The sequence below is a fragment of the Macroventuria anomochaeta genome (assembly GCF_010093625.1).
Source record: "Macroventuria anomochaeta strain CBS 525.71 unplaced genomic scaffold BU25scaffold_27, whole genome shotgun sequence".
Lineage (NCBI taxonomy): Eukaryota > Fungi > Ascomycota > Dothideomycetes > Pleosporales > Didymellaceae > Macroventuria > Macroventuria anomochaeta.
The window spans coordinates 472,602-489,713 of NW_022985388.1; the positions used below are offsets into that span (position 1 = coordinate 472,602).

At 53.0% G+C, this 17,112-nt stretch overlaps 10 protein-coding genes across 10 annotated transcripts; 6 read left to right on the forward strand and 4 right to left on the reverse strand.

Annotated features, from left to right (window-relative positions):
- Positions 1 to 171: 171 nt before the first annotated feature.
- On the forward strand, positions 172 to 1,908 carry BU25DRAFT_413010 (glycosyltransferase family 33 protein). Its single transcript, XM_033706929.1, has 2 exons — positions 172 to 524; positions 572 to 1,908. Exons 1-2 carry the CDS (start codon positions 194 to 196, stop codon positions 1,714 to 1,716), a joined length of 1,476 nt encoding a protein of 491 aa, XP_033559397.1. The 5' UTR covers positions 172 to 193; the 3' UTR covers positions 1,717 to 1,908.
- A 45-nt stretch (positions 1,909 to 1,953) lies between these two features.
- On the forward strand, positions 1,954 to 2,800 carry BU25DRAFT_460675 (uncharacterized protein; the record flags this gene model as incomplete). Its single annotated transcript, XM_033710375.1, has 3 exons — positions 1,954 to 2,086; positions 2,137 to 2,585; positions 2,657 to 2,800. 3 exons carry the CDS (start codon positions 1,954 to 1,956, stop codon positions 2,798 to 2,800), a joined length of 726 nt encoding a protein of 241 aa, XP_033559398.1.
- Positions 2,801 to 3,349: 549 nt separating this feature from the next.
- Positions 3,350 to 3,889, reverse strand: BU25DRAFT_346722 (uncharacterized protein; the record flags this gene model as incomplete). Its single annotated transcript, XM_033703113.1, has 2 exons — positions 3,350 to 3,663; positions 3,721 to 3,889. The coding sequence occupies 2 exons, from the start codon at positions 3,887 to 3,889 to the stop codon at positions 3,350 to 3,352; spliced, it is 483 nt and encodes a 160-aa protein (XP_033559399.1).
- A 1,081-nt stretch (positions 3,890 to 4,970) lies between these two features.
- Positions 4,971 to 7,265, forward strand: BU25DRAFT_125029 (FabD/lysophospholipase-like protein). The gene is made up of 3 exons (XM_033700469.1): positions 4,971 to 5,374; positions 5,515 to 6,046; positions 6,284 to 7,265. Exons 1-3 carry the CDS (start codon positions 5,224 to 5,226, stop codon positions 7,218 to 7,220), a joined length of 1,620 nt encoding a protein of 539 aa, XP_033559400.1. The 5' UTR covers positions 4,971 to 5,223; the 3' UTR covers positions 7,221 to 7,265.
- Positions 7,266 to 7,660: 395 nt separating this feature from the next.
- BU25DRAFT_413013 (SPX-domain-containing protein) lies at positions 7,661 to 10,659 on the reverse strand. Its single transcript, XM_033706930.1, has 3 exons — positions 10,333 to 10,659; positions 9,828 to 10,239; positions 7,661 to 9,781 (listed from the first exon to the last, which is right to left on the reverse strand). The coding sequence occupies exons 1-3, from the start codon at positions 10,335 to 10,337 to the stop codon at positions 7,802 to 7,804; spliced, it is 2,397 nt and encodes a 798-aa protein (XP_033559401.1). The 5' UTR covers positions 10,338 to 10,659; the 3' UTR covers positions 7,661 to 7,801.
- A 615-nt stretch (positions 10,660 to 11,274) lies between these two features.
- BU25DRAFT_124991 (uncharacterized protein) lies at positions 11,275 to 12,009 on the forward strand. Its single transcript, XM_033700468.1, has one exon. It carries the CDS (start codon positions 11,356 to 11,358, stop codon positions 11,836 to 11,838), a length of 483 nt encoding a protein of 160 aa, XP_033559402.1. The 5' UTR covers positions 11,275 to 11,355; the 3' UTR covers positions 11,839 to 12,009.
- A 1,129-nt stretch (positions 12,010 to 13,138) lies between these two features.
- BU25DRAFT_474294 (glycoside hydrolase family 5 protein) lies at positions 13,139 to 14,497 on the forward strand (the record flags this gene model as incomplete). The annotated part of the gene is made up of 2 exons (XM_033710898.1): positions 13,139 to 13,192; positions 13,277 to 14,497. 2 exons carry the CDS (start codon positions 13,139 to 13,141, stop codon positions 14,495 to 14,497), a joined length of 1,275 nt encoding a protein of 424 aa, XP_033559403.1.
- A 227-nt stretch (positions 14,498 to 14,724) lies between these two features.
- BU25DRAFT_474295 (uncharacterized protein) lies at positions 14,725 to 15,182 on the reverse strand (the record flags this gene model as incomplete). Its single annotated transcript, XM_033710899.1, has 1 exon — positions 14,725 to 15,182. One exon carries the CDS (start codon positions 15,180 to 15,182, stop codon positions 14,853 to 14,855), a length of 330 nt encoding a protein of 109 aa, XP_033559404.1. The 3' UTR covers positions 14,725 to 14,852.
- A 348-nt stretch (positions 15,183 to 15,530) lies between these two features.
- BU25DRAFT_301094 (uncharacterized protein) lies at positions 15,531 to 15,689 on the forward strand (the record flags this gene model as incomplete). The annotated part of the gene is made up of 1 exon (XM_033701990.1): positions 15,531 to 15,689. A coding segment is annotated over one exon (159 nt), but the record flags the coding sequence as incomplete, so codon positions are not given.
- A 402-nt stretch (positions 15,690 to 16,091) lies between these two features.
- BU25DRAFT_413015 (uncharacterized protein) lies at positions 16,092 to 16,434 on the reverse strand. The gene has a single exon (XM_033706931.1). The coding sequence runs from the start codon at positions 16,373 to 16,375 to the stop codon at positions 16,187 to 16,189; it is 189 nt and encodes a 62-aa protein (XP_033559406.1). The 5' UTR covers positions 16,376 to 16,434; the 3' UTR covers positions 16,092 to 16,186.
- Between the last annotated feature and the right edge of the window lie 678 nt (positions 16,435 to 17,112).

Below are 17,112 nucleotides of genomic sequence, written 5' to 3' on the forward strand. Positions count from 1 at the left end.
CCCCATCCATTTTATTCAGGGGCCAAGTTCACGGCCTTTGACGTGCATGCTACGCGCCTTCCCTATTGGGTGCTTCCCCGGCAAGCGCCACGAGCCGGGTTGCAGGGCGGAGATCTTGTTAAGCGAGACTGGGCTGCAACGTGATCGTCTGCTTCACCATTACAGGCCAGAAGTCACGATACCACAACCGACCATGTTCGAGTCGCTGCTCACTGAAAAGTTCAGCAATGGCTTTGACATCGTGCTGGGCGTCGCACTACTCTTCTCGTCTATCTTCACCATCATCTTGGTGACCCTGCCGTCCCAGTATGATCCGTACATGGACAGGCCGCTCAAGGTGGTGGTTGAAGAGGGCAATGAGATCAAAGTAAAGAGAAAGGATGGGAGCGATACTTCGGAGTTCAAGCAGGGGAGAACGGTGCAGATCGTTGTACTGGGAGACATTGGACGTTCGCCCCGCATGCAGTACCATGCTCTGAGCATAGCCAAACATGGCGGCAGAGTGTTTCTGATCGGATACCAGGGTATGCAAATTGGACAAAGCTGAAATAGCAGACTGACGTTGTTGTAGAGTCAGAAATACATCCTGATATCGTGTCCAACCCGCTGATTGAGGTTGTACCACTGGTGCCAGCACCTGCATTCCTTCTTTCGAGCAGCAAGCTACTATTTCCTATTCTGGCGCCCTTGAAAGTACTTTGGCAGGTCAGGAGCCTGTACCGCGCTCTGTGCTACCGCACGCAACCTGGAAGATGGATGCTCGTGCAGAATCCTCCTTCGATACCCACACTCGCTGTGGCGAGTCTCGTGTGCTTCATTCGGAACACTCAGCTGGTGATTGACTGGCACAATTTTGGCTACTCGATCCTCGCGCTGAAGCTCGGCAACAGCCACCCACTCGTCAAAATCTCCGCTTTGTACGAGGGAGTCTTCGCAAAGGCTGCGAAACACCACTTCACGGTCACGCATGCCATGGCCCGTGTGCTTAAGGAGTCGTATGGCGTAACAGCTCAAGCCCTTCATGACCGTCCAGGCCCAATGTTCCGACCTATCAATCCTCACGAACGATCTAAGTTTCTTAACCGCTTCCCAGAAACAGCGCAATACGCTCAGGAACTCACCGCATCTTTTAATAGGCCATGGAAACTTATTGTGAGCTCGACATCCTGGACCGCAGACGAGGATTTCTCTATACTCCTCGATGCACTTTGCACCTATTCAGCCCAGGTCGCGGCTAGACCGGGCTTACCCAACATTTTGGCCATTATAACCGGCAAGGGTCCACAGAAGGAACACTACCTTGGCAAGATTCGGGCCCTGAACCAGGAGAAGAAGCTACTGAACGTCGTTATACAGACAGCCTGGCTCACTTCTGAAGACTATGCGACCCTGCTTGCCGCTGCTGACCTCGGCGTCTCACTGCACACATCATCCTCAGGCGTTGATCTGCCGATGAAGGTGGTCGACATGTTTGGCGCAGGACTGCCAGTTATCGGATGGGGCAAGTTCGAGGCGTGGTCTGAGCTGGTCAAAGAAGATGTCAACGGTAAGGGGTTTGAAAGCTCGCAGCAGCTGGCGGAGCAGCTACTCGGCTTGCTCGGTGGCAAGGCTGGGTTACTAGAGACACTGAAGAATGGTGCGGTTGAGGAGAGCAAAAATAGGTGGGACGACGAGTGGGATCGCGTTGGTGGGAAGCTGCTTAGGTTGATTGAGTGATGGCCTGGCCAATCCGAGGCTATCGATTTGGTGCTCAACACCAAAGGTACGATTACTCATAAGAACCAAGTTTGAGAAGATAGCTACTAAACAAGTATCGTATTGGAATATTCAGATCTTAGTTTTCTACCTTTCTCATATTCTTCCCTCGCACGAGACGCACTGCAGATCTTCAGCCTACGTCTGCTACCAACCTAAGAGGCAGTACATATACTGTAGTCCCCAGAGTCTCACAAGATGGCATACAGCACTCCAACATTCTTCCGCTTCCCAGTGTCCAGGATACCCTCCTTGCCATCGTCTACACGCACATGTGTCTCATACAACACACGCGTTCAGGAGTACAACTTCGAGTTCCGCGATTCCAGCGGTTCATCGAGTACCTCCACGCTTACCCAACGTCAACACCTGAAACCTCAGCACATACAAACCTCGACGCACCTGTGCCGAGTCTGCTCAGTCCCGAGGATGGCCAGCTCAACGGTCAACTATCGTCTACGCCCCCTCCAAAGGCAATTCCAGACATGGAAACGGCGCAGTCCCTGTTGAATGAGCAGCTAGAAGTTCTAATGCAGGCCCTCCACCAAAGAATCAACACCAACTACCTCCAGGGTACGCTCTATGTCGACGCCTTTGAAGAGCTCACAGCAAGCACAATCTTCTCAGGCATGGGCGAGCGCATTCACGCCGACATGCAGTACAGGCGCCCGGGCATCGAACTGAGCGAGGTTGACCGCACAAGGAAGGCGTTCATGGGTTTCCTTCGAACCTATCTTCGAGACCTGGCTCAGACGAATGCGAGAAGGAATCACAGGGCTGGAACTTCAAGAAAAGATCACGGCTGCATGTGTGAGATGGCGGAAAAGGAGGTGGGTGTTGGTGTGCAGATGAGTTAGGATGATGAGCTGACTGTCGACAGTGTGGGTGATGAGGAGGGAAGGAGGAGGAGGAGGAGGAGGAGGAGGAGGAGGAGGCGGATACTGCCATCGTGGAATTGACGATGAAGCTTGAGGAGTGGAAGAAGGTTACGAGAGCGACTGTGCTTTGTTGGGGCAGCGTGGGCAAGTTCTCTAGCGAGCCTTGACTATGGTTGATTGTCAGCCAGCTGTATCCAGGGAATTCACCTGTTGCCACTGTTGAAGACAAGAATAATCACGAAAATGTTGCCGCTTTCGAGAATGAACAGTTACGACTCAAGGTTTCATGTTTGTTCAGATTCGTTCACGAGCATAACTCGTTTCCACAGGTGTATCCTACGCCAAAGCGCTTTCGCTCGTTTCCTCCAAAGGAAAGACGTGTATCCAAAATGTTCGATTCCCCAAAAGACCAAAACTCCTTTCAGCGCTGTTGCTTGTGAGACATGCTCGGGGTATCGATGATGGTAGAGACAGAAACGTATACCAAAGGGAAGTTCAGGAGGTAGGTGCGGCGGCGACGGCTGGTGACGGCTGCTATTATGAAAGATGACGACAGTCCAGACTAATCGACAGCTCTGCGTGACCCACAGAGACTATCGGGCGTGGGATGCGTCATCAAAGGGAGGTGAGACAGCGCCTGTGCGGCTCAAGTGCCACATCCAAATACAGCAGGCGTTCCAGCCCTACCGCACTCGGCCTACGCTTCCGGCATGCAACTACCTCTCCATAGGGAAGGTCGTCGCAGGGCTCACGTGCTGTGAGGTTTCTGGAGAGTTGTTCTTGGAGGACTCGGGGGTGAGCGTGTGTGTCTGGAAGACGATGTACAGATCGTCGTAGCTGCCCATGACCATGTGCTTCCACTTGGCCATAGTGGGCAGACCGACGTTGGCGACGGAAGACTTTGCGGAGATCTTGTCGGCGTACTGCTCCCTCTCCTCAGGCAGATACAGATCTTCCTGGTGGATGTCCATGCGACTGGCGCCACGAGGGATGGGCTTCCTGGTAACGCGCATGAACGGCAAGTTGGGGTCTATTGTTATGGCATGTTAGACAGTGAAAGAGCAGTATTTCAGTGTATGCTACTCACGCTTGTCGAGCTCAGCGCAAAGAGCTCCCTCGGTGGTGGATTCTAGGCCTTTGGCTCCAGAACGGTACTTGTAGACAAGAATGGACTTGTTGCTATTCTCATCGAGATCGAAGAGGCTACTGGCCTTGCTGGAGGTGGTGCCCGATGTGGACGTGGATTTGAAGGTCATGCTTTCCTGCATCAAGATCGGATGGGTGCCGAGTAGGTGAGGCTGAGACCGGTGGTGGGTAAATAGGGCTGTTGGATGTTGGATGTTGGGACTTGGGCGTTCGGTGATTGTTTGCGGTCGCACAAGGAGGACTGTGGGCTAGGTAGGCTTTGTATAGGCAGAGTGCGTGACCTGGTGATGTGCAAGCAAGTGAAGGCAGGGGTGGAGTGAGCGACACTGAGCGATCTGGGCTGTAAGGAACCTCAAGCGACTTGCGTCACAACGGCTGCGCCTCCGTGGTGGCAGCGCATCGCGGAGCTACAAGCAAACGAGTGGCTGCGACCGGGCAGGACTCCATCCTGATTGGCAAGAGACGGCGGCAGTGTCTGGTGGAGCCGTAATTGGTTGCGCGCCTTCACTCTTCTTATGTGATGACGAGAAGGTTCGCAAGATTGTAACAGGACTTGTGACTGTTCGCAACCGTTACTCAGTTACAGAAGCTGCCAGACGTGATCTGATTGCTGGGTCCCAGAAATGCCGGTCCTGCGCAGCTTGGACGTTGTGAGACCTTCAAGCGCGCTAAACTGCAGCAGGACCATGTCGACAAAGAAAAGGAAAGGTTTGAGCAAGCTGGAAGCAGGCCTCGCAGTCCGGATGACTCGTCCCGAACTGATGTCAATGTGGCCAGCAAGCTTTTGTGAGGGCTCACTTGGCTTCATACAGGGCAAGGACAGTTCCAAATTGAGTCACCTGAAACGCGTCTCGCGAATGATGCTGGGTAGTGTCGGTCTTCCTTTTGGCAGGAGCAGCTTTGCAAACCGTTCCTGCCTATCGTCTCTGTTTTTGTGAAGCAGCAATGTAATTAGCTCACCCTCCAGGCAGCTGCCCATGGTCTTCGGTAGCAATGATGCGTTACTCCAGATCTGTGAGATGCGCTGAGCTCATCATTATGTTCATCACTGTCGCACAAGTTCCTGCAGCCCCTGAAAGCTTCTCAAAGGTGACCAACTCGAGAGACGAGCGCCCAAACGCCATCTGGTAATCATGATCTGTCAAAAGAGGAACCTTGAAGGCAGTGCAGTCGTACAGAGCGCCGGTGGACAAATCAGGCACCCGTATCCCTGCACTTGACTAGCCCTGGAGACATTCAGGCGTATCAAGCCACACCCGCTTCCGCGCACTAGATATATCGGGGGTGGGCAGCTGCTATGAGGCTGCATGTGCCTGAATACCTCGAGGGAGCCCTCTAACCAGACAACTGCGTGCATCCGACCGAAAACCTCATTCCCGGAATTGCGATCACGATCAAGCAAAGAAACCGCCGTACAAAGCACCGACTACCTCCCGAGCTCGCCATGTCCCTGCAACTCCCCCAAGAACCACCGTCGCGGCCGCTAAGCATCCGAACCACGGGCACTTCGGCGACGATGGCAGATAAGACTGGGGAAAGCTGGAGAGGCGCTGTTGACAAGCACAACTGCTGGGAAGACCTGATATTGACACTAGGTATGTACAGCTGTTGCGCGTGAAGGAAGCGTGGAGGTGGTGGCAGTACTCAGCCTGGCGCATGTGGAATAGCGTTCTCGCGCGACATCGTCGATGACGCGCCTTGTGTAGGTGACGAACGCTAACAATATCTACTGTAGATGGCGGAGGTATTCGAGGCTACTCCAGCCTGCTCATCATTCAACGACTCATGCACGAAGTAGCGAAATGCGAACAACGACTACAAGAAGAGGAAGGACCTGTGCCTGGTAGTACTGGAAAGGAGTTCGACGAGAACGAACTGCTGCCATGCCACTACTTCGACTACATGTACGGCACCAGCACAGGAGGTCTCATTTCAGTAATGCTGGCGCGCCTACGCATGACAGTCCCACAATGTCTCGAGATCTACCGACGCGTAGGCCACGAACTCTTCGGTCACCGCCGGAACGTCCTCCCATTAGCCACGAAGTACTACCACAAGCCACTCGAGAAGGCAGTACAGGAAATTGTGAGCCAATATTGCAAACTTCACTCAAACTGCGATGGCAAGGACTGGCATCCGTGGGACTGGGACCCAGTTGACGAGGAGTCGCCCAACATTTCAGGGACCTCTACTTTGAGCAGCAACTCGACATATAAGAGCTCATACAACTCTGCGCCAATCCAACCGATCGATAGGATATGTCAATCGTAAGTAGCCTCCAAGACACCTCAACTATTGCCCCATGGTCTTCCCGCGTGGCCGTGTAGTCTCCAAAGCGGCCTATTGCTTGCTAGTGCTTGCACATATTTGCTTTGAAGACCTCACGGCTGGGGTTTCACAAGTTGACGACCACGTAAGGTCGTTTGGAGGCCCTCCACAAGGGGCCGTCGGCCGAGAAAACAATCATGATATGGGTATTTGAGAACTACAGCTGACTTTCATAGCATCTGTCTCACTGCAACACACAACGGTCAGATCGACGAAGCCTACCTACTCCGCTCTTACAACCACCGATACGACCAAGACATACTGCCACCTTGGGTTCGACCGTACAACGAGGGCGCCGATAAGCTCAAGATATGGCAGGTAACTCGGGCCACATCGGCAGCACCCTTCTACTTCGACATGCTTATCGCGGACGTTGGCAAGAAGCGTGGCTTCAAGGGCTTCAAAGATGGCGGAATTCGCGAGAACAATCCTTCATACGCGGCATACAGCGAACACGCATCATTAAGAGGAGACGAGCATGAGCCTGCTCTACTCTTGTCAATTGGCACTGGACGTCCAAACAATAACAACGACGGATTTGCGGCGGTCTGGCCAGGCCCTCTTGGAAAAATCTCCTTGTTACAGAAGTGGAGCGAAAAGTTCGCAGTCTTCAAGAATGTCTTGATCAAGTACACTGAAGGCGAGGCGCGTCACAAGACAATGCGCACCATTGCCAAAGGCGAGCACCGATGGTATAAGCGCTTGAACGTCGATCAGGGCATGGAGGGACTTGCGCTTGACAACTGGGAGAAGGGACCTTGGTTCAATATTCAGACCGGTGAAGAGAAAGTTGTCTCCGGCGGCAAAACCCTTTCGCGCATGGAGAAGGCTTCAGGAGACTACATGAACCGCGATCATGTGGAGACTTTGGACGGTGTGAAGGAGTATCAGCCACCAAAGATTGTCCTTCAGCAAATTGCTGAGCGCCTTGTACGACACCGACGATTACGCGAGGAGACTAAGAACGACAACCTTAAGCGCTGGCAGACTCACATGGGTCAGTGGCTGACCGGTGAGCTGAAGGACGAAGACTCGGCGATCCAAGTCTCCCCTCCCACAAGCCGGCAAGGCTCCAAGTCGAGGTCTAGGCCAACAACACCCGGACGTGCATGAGCGACATATCGCATGCTCAACAATACTACCGCGAAAGCCTCCAGCCTGCCCAAATCCCTACGTCGACCTGAACTTTGACTTTCTAACTTTTAGCGTGGCGTTCCGCTTTGCGCTTGGCAAATATTACTCATTTTGCCCACCATTTGTTTCACAGCATAGCATTTGCACATTTCAGCGGCTCCCAGCATCGATACACAATATACCCCTCCCCTCATGGCATTTACGAGCACCTGGCGTTCTGCATAGCATCCACATATACCCCACATAATCTTATTGAAGTTTATAGTGGCGTACAAATTGGAGGAAACTGCATTGTGGTTATATAGGACATAGACCCATCTACAGGGCCGTAGACATATTTCGGGTATTACATCAGTGGACAAGATATAAACTTGAAATCCACGGGTTTTGGTATTGCGCTACAATACTGATTATCGATGCTCTGGGTCAGTGATCTGGCGCCCTTCTAAAGTACACAAAATAGTCAACAACGCTATACAAATGTACAACAACCGCGTCATGAAGCTTGATCAAGCCTCTAGTCACCGCAAGTACAGTTTTCCGTAACGCTTCACGCCGATCTAAGCACCAAGCTTACCCTTCAAATCCCCCTTCAGTCCACCATCATAACCGCCCTTACCCAGCCTGTACCCAAAACTCACCGCCACCGCACAGAAAAGCCCCAAGCAAAGCAGCGTAGGACCCCACTTATCATGATACACCACCGCCCTTCTCTCTCGGATCTTGCGCGCTCTCCAGAGGTAGAGACCCACAGAGTAAAGCAGCGCCAAACACGCAATAATCGTAAACGCCCACGCAGCCGCAAACGCCAGCCCGTCACCAAAGTTGAGCAGTGTAGCAGCAATACTGCCAATGAGGATGCTGAACTCGAGCCACGAGAGGAATGTACGCTCGGTCGCAAGTTGAACCTTAGGCTCGACACGGACGGGGACGTGGATGCGCTTCCCCTTGGGCGCCTTGAAGCGCTTGACCTCGCCCGGCTGTTTCCAAGTCGGTACGCCGAGGGAGAAACCACCCTCGCCGACGTCGGTGGGCTTGAAATGGAAGAGGAACGTGAAGCCGTTGACGAGGCTTGTGCCGGCTGTCTTGGCTGCGTGTTCTGTCCACTTCTTTGCGTAGTGAAGGCCGCCAACACGCTTCGCTTCTTCGAGGTCGTCGTCTTCGTCGTCGCTGTCTGAGTCGTAGATGGGGTAGTCGTTGTCCTGGTTGCGCTGGGCGGCGACGCGCTCTTCGACATCGAGGGCATTGGGGTCGTTGCCGTTGCTTAGGGTACCGTATTCTCTAGTGCGGGCAATCTCGCTTTGCTCCATGACATCGCGGGCTTCACGAAGTCTCCCAAGTTGGTCGTCATCTTGGCTCCCATTTGCAGAAGGGAGGCCCATGACAGCGTCGTCATCGTCGCTGTCGTCGTCAAGAGTGTTGCTAGTACTGATGTCGTTGCTGGCGCCAGGTCGCACGATACCAAACTTGTGGCTGACGGGCTTGCGGATGTCGACATGCATCTGAGGGTACCAGTAGGGAAGCAGGTTGATCCTCGAAGGGTTCAGGGTGGCGGTCCCGTGGATATACTTGGAGAACTTGGGGACGGCTTCGACCAAGTGCGATGCAGTCAAGTCTCGGATCCACTGCGGCGCCTCTGCACCAGCTGCAGTTTGCAGCTTGACTTCGAGCACAGCGTAAGGGAACAGCTCTTTGTCCTCAGGAGGAAGTTGCTTGAAGGGCCAGTCTACACCAATATCTGTGCGGCGCCAGTTGTCGCCGGCACGCTTCTTGCCATCCAAGTTATCTTCGCGTGTCATGGTAAGCTCGGTGTCGAGGGAGATACGAACTCGAGCATCGCCGGGAAGCTGGAAGGCGGTACGGTGGTAGAAGGAGCGCGTAACGGGTACCAGGCTGCGGTCAATGACACGGTACTGGATCTCGCGGGCGAGCTGCTCGTCAGATGCAATGTCCTTCTCAGGTCTCTTCTGCTCCCTGCGCTCCTTCTCGAAGATCTTCGAGGGCAGCAGTCTACCCTTGAGGTAGTCATTGACGTTCTTCTCCTTGAGCTTGAAACGCGCCTTGACCGACTCCTCGCCGGTCCAATCTTCACGATGAGTCTTGCGCTCAATGAAGATGGTGTCGCTGTTCATGCCTCCATACCATCGCAGACGAATAGCCTCGGCGCCTTCTGTCTTCTTCAAACGACCTTCGTATAGCTCCCATGTGTCTGTGTTATCGAAGTAGATAGATGTGATAGACGCATCCTCCTCGTTGAATTCCTTGTTAGGGTTGAAAACCAGCACAGGCAGATGCTTTAGGATGATGAGCTTCAACTCGACGATGTTGTCAGGGTGGACCCAGTATTTTGTGGTCTGGCGAACAAAGTTCTGCTGCTTTCCACCGGCGGAGGAGTCGCCCTTGACCGGGTTGCCGCGAGTGCGGACGATATCGTAGAGCTTCGAGAGCTTGACAATGTAGCTGTCGTAATTGTCTTGGAAGAAAGGCTTGCGCTTGAGGCGGGCAGCGAAGACAGGCTTGAGCGCCCAGTGCGTGTTTTTCTGACAAGTCAGCGTCAATTGATGTTTACACCGCGCATCAACGTACATCATGCTTCTTTATGATCTTCTGGAAGCCTGTGTAGTTCAATTGAGTGAACTTGGCAAGGTCGTGAACATCTGCAATGATGTCGCTGAGATCCTCCTCGAGTAGATCAAAGTCCTCTTCGAACGGGTCGCCATCCTGGCCGGCCTGCTGAGACTGCAAGTGTTCCTGCGAGCGGGCGACAGCGGTGTTGACCTCCTTCTCCGACGATGCTATGCGGCGGATGATCTCCTCGCTCTTGACGCGCACGAAGCTGTAGACCTTGTCGAGTTCCTTCTCGAGCTGCTCGACGAAGCTCTGCTCAGACTTCTCGTCCCAGGTGTGGTGCACGCGCAGGGCAGTCTTCAGGTCCTCGTAGTCGATGTAGTAGAAGAGCCAGTCCTTGTTCAGCGACTGCTTCAGCTGCTGGCCGAACCTACGCGGAAGGTGCGTCAGTGCCCGTTGCTACCCAATTGTGTGCATAGCGATTGGAGGGTGACGACAGCGGGTGCCGGGGGGTCAAACGAACCTCATGACGGGCGATGTAGGCGCGACGAGACTGCTCGACGCACTTCAAGCGGTGCTGGTGGACGGGATAAGAATGTGACACAATGTCCAAGGCTCCGGAAGGCCCAGCGAAAGAAAGGCAAACTCTGAACAGGAAGCTCCCCGTGGTTGTAGCGCAGAACGTACCCTGGTGGTGGAGCTCTGGTAGTTAGCGATCAAGCTTGATAACAGCCAATCGTCACGCCCACGTGCGGTGCCTGGATGTCAACAACTGCGCACGTGATGAATCGCGATGGGCCTCATCAACTGGAAAGGACGAAACTAACGAAGACTCTGCAATTGCTATTCCTCTTGCGTGCAATTGCTACATTGAAAGGATGAGGTTAGTGCCAAGGTATGCACGTGCACTCCATCCTGCTGCCATTGACGAATCGGAGGCTGATGACGTGCATTCTGGAAATCCGCATGCAGGGCATAATACCATCCACTCCGCCCAAGTCTATCACACGACAAGTGCATCTCGAGCATCGCGACGCCAGGAGAAATTGACACCTTTACGAGGAAAGTCTTCGAGATACGACTAGTTCGTTCTGCAACGAAAGTTTTGCAAATTTGCCAGGTCCACTGCCCCGTCCACGCTGCTAGCAACCCATGTCAGATCACAAATCTGCGTTGCTCCACTCATACGGCAGAATGAGCTGCGAAAACACTGTCGACCAGCAGCTACATTTGGGTGTCACACTGCGTAATGAGAAGGGCCATCATATTCAATGTGAATTCGCACTTCCCAGAAGAATAACAAGAGATGAATGGGATTGGGGTCGGGAGGACGTGAGAGCTTTGATGGAACAGCAATACACATACCGAGATGAACCAATCTGAACTCATTCACAGCGACCACGGCAAGCTGCCAACGTGGGCACGAGGTCAGCAGGACGCAGGAAGAGTTGTTGTTGTTGGATCAAGTATGCTCTACAGCGCAGGACCAAGATCTGTCTAGTGGCGAACGCTGTTGTACGGTGACTGATGTGTCGCCGTGCTGAGAATGCAGTTCATGAGCAACGCAAGTTGGCCTCTACTTGACTATTCAACCCCTTTGAGGTGCATATGGTCTCAAACTTACCCACATACGTCACGAAGTGTTTGCTGTATGGCCATGCGGGCGACTACGACAGACTCTTCAGTGGCAGAACCAGGTCCCAGATCATACTTGCGAAAGGTTGTTCGACACCCTCACCAAGAACGTTCCGCTATCAGAATCGATCTACATATGCGAATACGAGCACGGCAGATCAACGTACCGAGTGATGCTCATAAGGGATATCTGCATCTTCAGTGCTTCTTGACCCATGGCCCGAATTTGCAAGCCAACGACATCCACCAAGATCTGTACATGTCGAGATCAGCTGCATTTGGAGAGATCTGGGCGAAGTTCAACAATCTGATGATATTCGACGAGCATTCAGCTCGGCTCATCCAATGGTTCTGTAACGGCGACCATACCGGTGGTAATGGAAGGTGTGGGTAGATTGGGACGGTGAACCACACGACCGATGGTCAATGATGCCCAAGCCTGTGGCGTTGAACTCTAATTCGGCTGTTAGCACGTCAAAATGAGGCTCAACTAAAGGTTTGGATCTCTGCGGACTGTGCCGTACATCACCTTTCAGACATTATTGTCACCATGAGTCGCCGGAGTCGACCGGCGACGCGTTCCGCCACCCACGACTGAACTGACAAAGCATTGTACTTTGACAGATAGCAAGGCTCAGAGGTACTTTACAGCAACACTAACTGGGCGCAACCTCCCGTTCTCTCCACTGTTCCTGCGTCAAGCTCGGCCGCAGTGCACCCAGCAAGTTGGTTTGAAATGCTCGATGGATTAGTGCCCGAGACCATTGATCCCGGTTGTACGATATCGCGTGTACAACGCGTAAAAGCTAAGATCGTATTCATTGTTTGCACTAATGTCAGGCGAATCGAACTCAAGAAAAATGTCTCTTGCCCAGATCAACGATTCCCGGAGGTAAGCAGATCCTTCACGACCGGCAGTGGTTTCTAGGTGCTTGGTCGCTCTCGCCTTCCGTCACCATTATCGAGGCCTTGGGCGCTCTCCAACATCACGACAAAGGGAAGTTAAGGTTCTCAACATTCAACGTCTTGAAACACATCTTACATTTGCACTAAGTTCGTACACAGCTGTTTGAACGCTGTTCACCTGGCTTGCAGCATCCTCACTGCTTCTTGCAGTGTCGCACAAGGCCGAGCTCACATGTGTAGGCAAGAATCAATCTCGTCATCGCATTCAGAGGTCCGGTCGAGCTTTGGTCGCCGAGTGCGGTGAAATGACCTTATTTGGAACAAGATTCATGATCGCCTCTAGCGTCGCCTCCGGGACCGGGGTAAGCCACGTGAATTTGATAGCCTGACAGCCGTTATAGAGCCGCAAGCCAATCGCTATCTAACGTGGTACCGGTGCTCAGACAGGTACCGTTTTCGATAGCTTCGACTGTGGTTCCATTGCGGTTACGCTTACCAAGTGTCTAACCACGGGATGTCATCATACTTCCAGCTTAGGCCCGGCTGGACCATCATCATCTACACTTGTCAATTTGTGTAAGCTCATCAACCCGAAAGGTTTGTCATTTTGTTAGGACGTTCATCCGATCTGGATTGCCGTGGCGGGTCAGATCATCTCCGCAGCTACTGGTACCCTAGCACACATCTCCAGCATATATAAAGATCGAGCTCTGCCCCGGTCCATATCTCATCATCACGATCAGCTTAATCACCAACTCAAATTACACTCGTTCTTCAGCTGTTTCAACATGAAGCTCTCTGCTACTCTCAGTGCCGCTCTCTTGGCCAGCGGTAGCGTCGCTGTGCCTACTCCTGGACTCATGAGCAGCATCCTCGGTCTCCTCACCAACGACCTCAACCAGCTGCTGAACTCTCTCGGCATCAAGATCCACACCAATGGTAATCAGCACGGTACCAATGTCAACTACCACAGTCAGTGCCCATTCACTATTGACCCTGTCCCCATCGTCAACCAGGCAAATCACCACGATATCAGCTTCCCCAAGCCCTCCGGCTTCGTCAACTGGAAGACCTTCAAGGCCAACGGCGCCAACCTCGGTGGATGGCTCGAGAAGGAACAGACTCACGACCCCATCTGGTGGTCCCAGGTTGGTGGTGACGGTGCCTCTGATGAGTGGTCTCTGTGCCAGCAACTTGGCAGCAAGTGCGGTCCTGCCCTCGAGGCCCGCTATGCATCCTTTCTGAACACCACCACCATCGACCAGATGGCTACTGTTGGTGTCAACACCCTCCGCATTCCCACCACCTACGCTGCCTGGGTCAAGGTTCCCGGCTCTGCGCTCTACCACGGCAACCAGCAGCAGTACCTCAAGACGATCACCGACTATGCCATCAACAAGTATGGCATGCACATTATCATCGGTCTTCACTCCTTGCCTGGTGGTGTCAACAACCTCGATATTGGTGAGGCTTTGATGCATGATGGCTGGTTCTACAACGCTACCAACCTCGACTACTCTTTCCAAGCTGTCGATGCTATCCTAAACTTCATCAAGAACAGCGGCAAGATTTCCTCCTTCACCATCGCCCCCATCAACGAAGCCTCCGACAATCTCGCCGGCTTCGGTACTCCTGCTGGTCTCTCCATCAACGCCACCAACTGGATCAACACTTACCACGACGGTGTACTAAAGAAGATCGCCAAAGTCGACAAGCGCATCCCCATGATGATCCAGGACTGCTTCCAGGGTGCTTCATACTGGGCTCCCTTCTACGATGCCAGCGCCAACATCGTCTTCGACTCGCACGTCTACTACTTCGCTGCTGCTGGCGCTTACTCGCAGTACATTAACCCTGCTGTTTGCGGTCAGGCCGCCTACATCGCTGAGGAGACGAAGTTTCCGGTCTTTGTTGGCGAGTGGTCCCTGCAGACTATGTACAACAACACCTTTGCCAGCCGCAAGACCCTGTTTGATACCCAGCGCTATGCATGGAACAAGTACGTTTCTGGTGGTACTTTCTGGACTGCGGTCAGTTACAGTACTGCGAAGGTTGATGGAGAGGGTACTCAGCGCGAGTACTGGTCGTACATTGATCTGATCAACCAAGGTGTTATCACCCTTGCTACCAATGCGTCGTACTGCTAGGCAAGTCGCAAGCTGGATGTGATGGAACTGGGAAGCTTAGATGTATATACGACAATTGGTGGTGCTTTGCTTCTTTGTATATGATTTGTTGATGGAGGTATCTTTCCTTTCTTTCTATATATTCTGACGACAGTTCGACATACATTGAGGCACGAATGAATGATGTATTAGTAACGTGTTTTACAAGCGAGTCGGACAGACAAGCGAGTCGGACACCCCAGCAAGTTAACTCAGTGGATGGAGACAGTGGCTCCTTTGCTGACAATCTGCTGTGCTGCCTGGATGCATCTGAGCTGCCATGCCTGGCCAGGCTTGTTAGAGGGGGTCTGCAGTCTGTAGATGGCTGCTTGGTTGTCTACATGGATCCTGATCTCCTGGGAGGGGGAGGCCACTGTGGCAGCATACTCAAAAGCTCTGGTGATACCGCAATCCTTCCACCTATGCTGCCCAGTACAGCTGGAGGATTGGCAAGAGACTGAGGATTCCCCCTGGGACCAGGAGAGAGACTGCCAGTGCCTTCTATCAGCTGAAGCTTGGCCATGGATACAACAAAGCCTACTTGTTCAGGATTGGCAAGACTGACCACCCATCCTGCAGATCCTCTGCAAACAGCCTGCAACACCACCATTTGGCCCTCCCAAGCCTCCCCCAGGCCCTGCATCATCAAACTTTCATCAGCATCCATTGCAACACACCTCAGGCTATCACCTCCTCCAATTTTGGACCCTCCAGGCCATTATTGAGCTGTGCATCCAAGGTGCAGACTCTGTTTCCTGACCAGAAATTTTGAAGTTCCTGGCTGGACCCTGGAAATAAGCAATTTCCAGGGGTCTCTGGCTGAATTTTCCGGTCCCCTCTTCCCAAAAGACAGCAAAGCAAGACAACACAAGCATTCTGGCCTCTCCCAGGCCCTGCATCATCGAAATTCCATCAGCATCCATCTCATTAGTCCTCAGGCTATCTCCTGCTCCAATTTCAGAGTGTCCAGGCCATTATTGAGCTGTGCATCCTAACTGCAAGCCTCCTGCTCACAGGCATCATCCTCAAGAAGCCCAAGAAGCCAGACTACTCAGCCCCCAAGGCCTACAGGGTGATTGCACTGCTCAACTGCCTTGGCAAGGTGGTGGAGAGGCTGGTGGCCAAGAGACTTGGAGCCCTGGCTGAAGTCACTCACCTCCTTCACCCCTCCCAGATTGGTGGCAGAGTGCAGAAGTCAGCCATTGATGCTGCCCTCCTTCTCCTGGACAATGTGCAAAGAGCAAGGAAGCTGGGCCACACCACCTCTACTGTCTTCCTGGACATCAAAGGAGCCTTTGACCATGTGGCCCAGAACCGGCTTTTGGCCATCCTGCAGCAGCTCAGACTGCCCTGCAGTCTCATCTCCTGGATCCACTCCTTCCTCACCCACAGACAACTCAGGCTCTCCTTTGATGGCCAGACTGAGCCCTTCTCCAGCATCTCAGCAGGCATCCCCCAGGGCAGCCCAGTCTCTCCCATCCTGTTCCTCATCTACATCAGGCCCCTGTTCCAGTCCACAGCCAACTACTCCCTCTCCTACATGGATGACCTCTCCATCTCAGTGTCCTCTCGCCGACAACACCAACTTCTGGTCGACATCTCTATTGTTCCCCAGGCCTCCTGGCATCCCAAATCCATCAGAATCCATCTCAGCACACTCCCAAGAGCCATTCACTCCATTTTCAGACCCTCCAGCCTTCTGGTTGTGGAGTGCAGCCCAGGTGCAGTCCTGCTGGCTGTTCTGCCCCTCAATTGCAGAATTTTCCGGTCAGATCCTCTGCAAACAGCCTGCAACAACACCATTTGGCCCTCCCAGGCCTCCCCCAGGCCCTGCACCATCAAAATTTCATCAGAACCCATCTCAACACACCTCAAGCCATCACCTCCTCCAATTTCAGACCCTCCAGGCCATTATTGAGCTGTGCATCCCAGGTGCAGACCTCTGTTTCCTGACCGGCAATTTTGAAGTTCCTGGCTGGACCCTGGAAATAAGCGATTTACAGGGGTCTCTGGCTGAATTTTCCGGTCCTCTCCTCCCAAAAGACAGCAAAGCCAGACAACACAAGCATTCTGGCCTCACCCAGGCCCTGCATCATCAGAATTCCATCAGCATCCATCTCAATAGTCCTCAGGCTATCTCCTGCTCCAATTTCAGAGTCTCCAGGCCATTATTGAGCTGTGCATCCCAGGTGCAGTCTTTTTGGTCCCCTCTGACCGGAAATTTTGAAGTTCCTGGCTGGACCCTGAAAACAAGCGAACCACTCAGGCCTCAGCAACCCCCCAGGCCTAAGCAGCCCTGTCCCCTGACCGGAAAATCAGCTACCTTTCACCCCCACCACTAGCTCCACCACCAAAACAACCACTACCAGAACCACAACAACTTCAAACAACAATAACTCCACCACCCACCACTACTTTCTGGCCTGGTTTTCTGCTATCCCTCCAGAACATCAGCCTCTACAACACAACATCATCTCAACAACCAACTCAAGCCTTTTAGCTTGGTTTTCTGCTGTCCCAACTTCAATCTCTCCCCAGAGGTCTACTTGTTAGGCCAGTAAGGTGTGAAAGAAGGAAGGCCAAGTAAAACTGAGCAC

Coding starts and splice junctions, on each gene's coding strand:
- BU25DRAFT_413010 (XM_033706929.1), top strand. CDS start 194: ATGTTCGAGTCGCTGCTCACTGAAAAGTTCAGCAATGGCTTTGACATC. Junction 525..571: donor GTTTCTGATCGGATACCAGG/GTATGCAAATTG, acceptor ACGTTGTTGTAG/AGTCAGAAATACATCCTGAT.
- BU25DRAFT_125029 (XM_033700469.1), top strand. CDS start 5,224: ATGTCCCTGCAACTCCCCCAAGAACCACCGTCGCGGCCGCTAAGCATC. Junction 5,375..5,514: donor AGACCTGATATTGACACTAG/GTATGTACAGCT, acceptor TATCTACTGTAG/ATGGCGGAGGTATTCGAGGC. Junction 6,047..6,283: donor ATCGATAGGATATGTCAATC/GTAAGTAGCCTC, acceptor TGACTTTCATAG/CATCTGTCTCACTGCAACAC.
- BU25DRAFT_413013 (XM_033706930.1), bottom strand. Junction 9,782..9,827: donor AGATCATAAAGAAGCATGAT/GTACGTTGATGC, acceptor CTGACTTGTCAG/AAAAACACGCACTGGGCGCT.
- BU25DRAFT_124991 (XM_033700468.1), top strand. CDS start 11,356: ATGCAGTTCATGAGCAACGCAAGTTGGCCTCTACTTGACTATTCAACC.
- BU25DRAFT_413015 (XM_033706931.1), bottom strand. CDS start 16,375: ATGGGTTCTGATGAAATTTTGATGGTGCAGGGCCTGGGGGAGGCCTGG.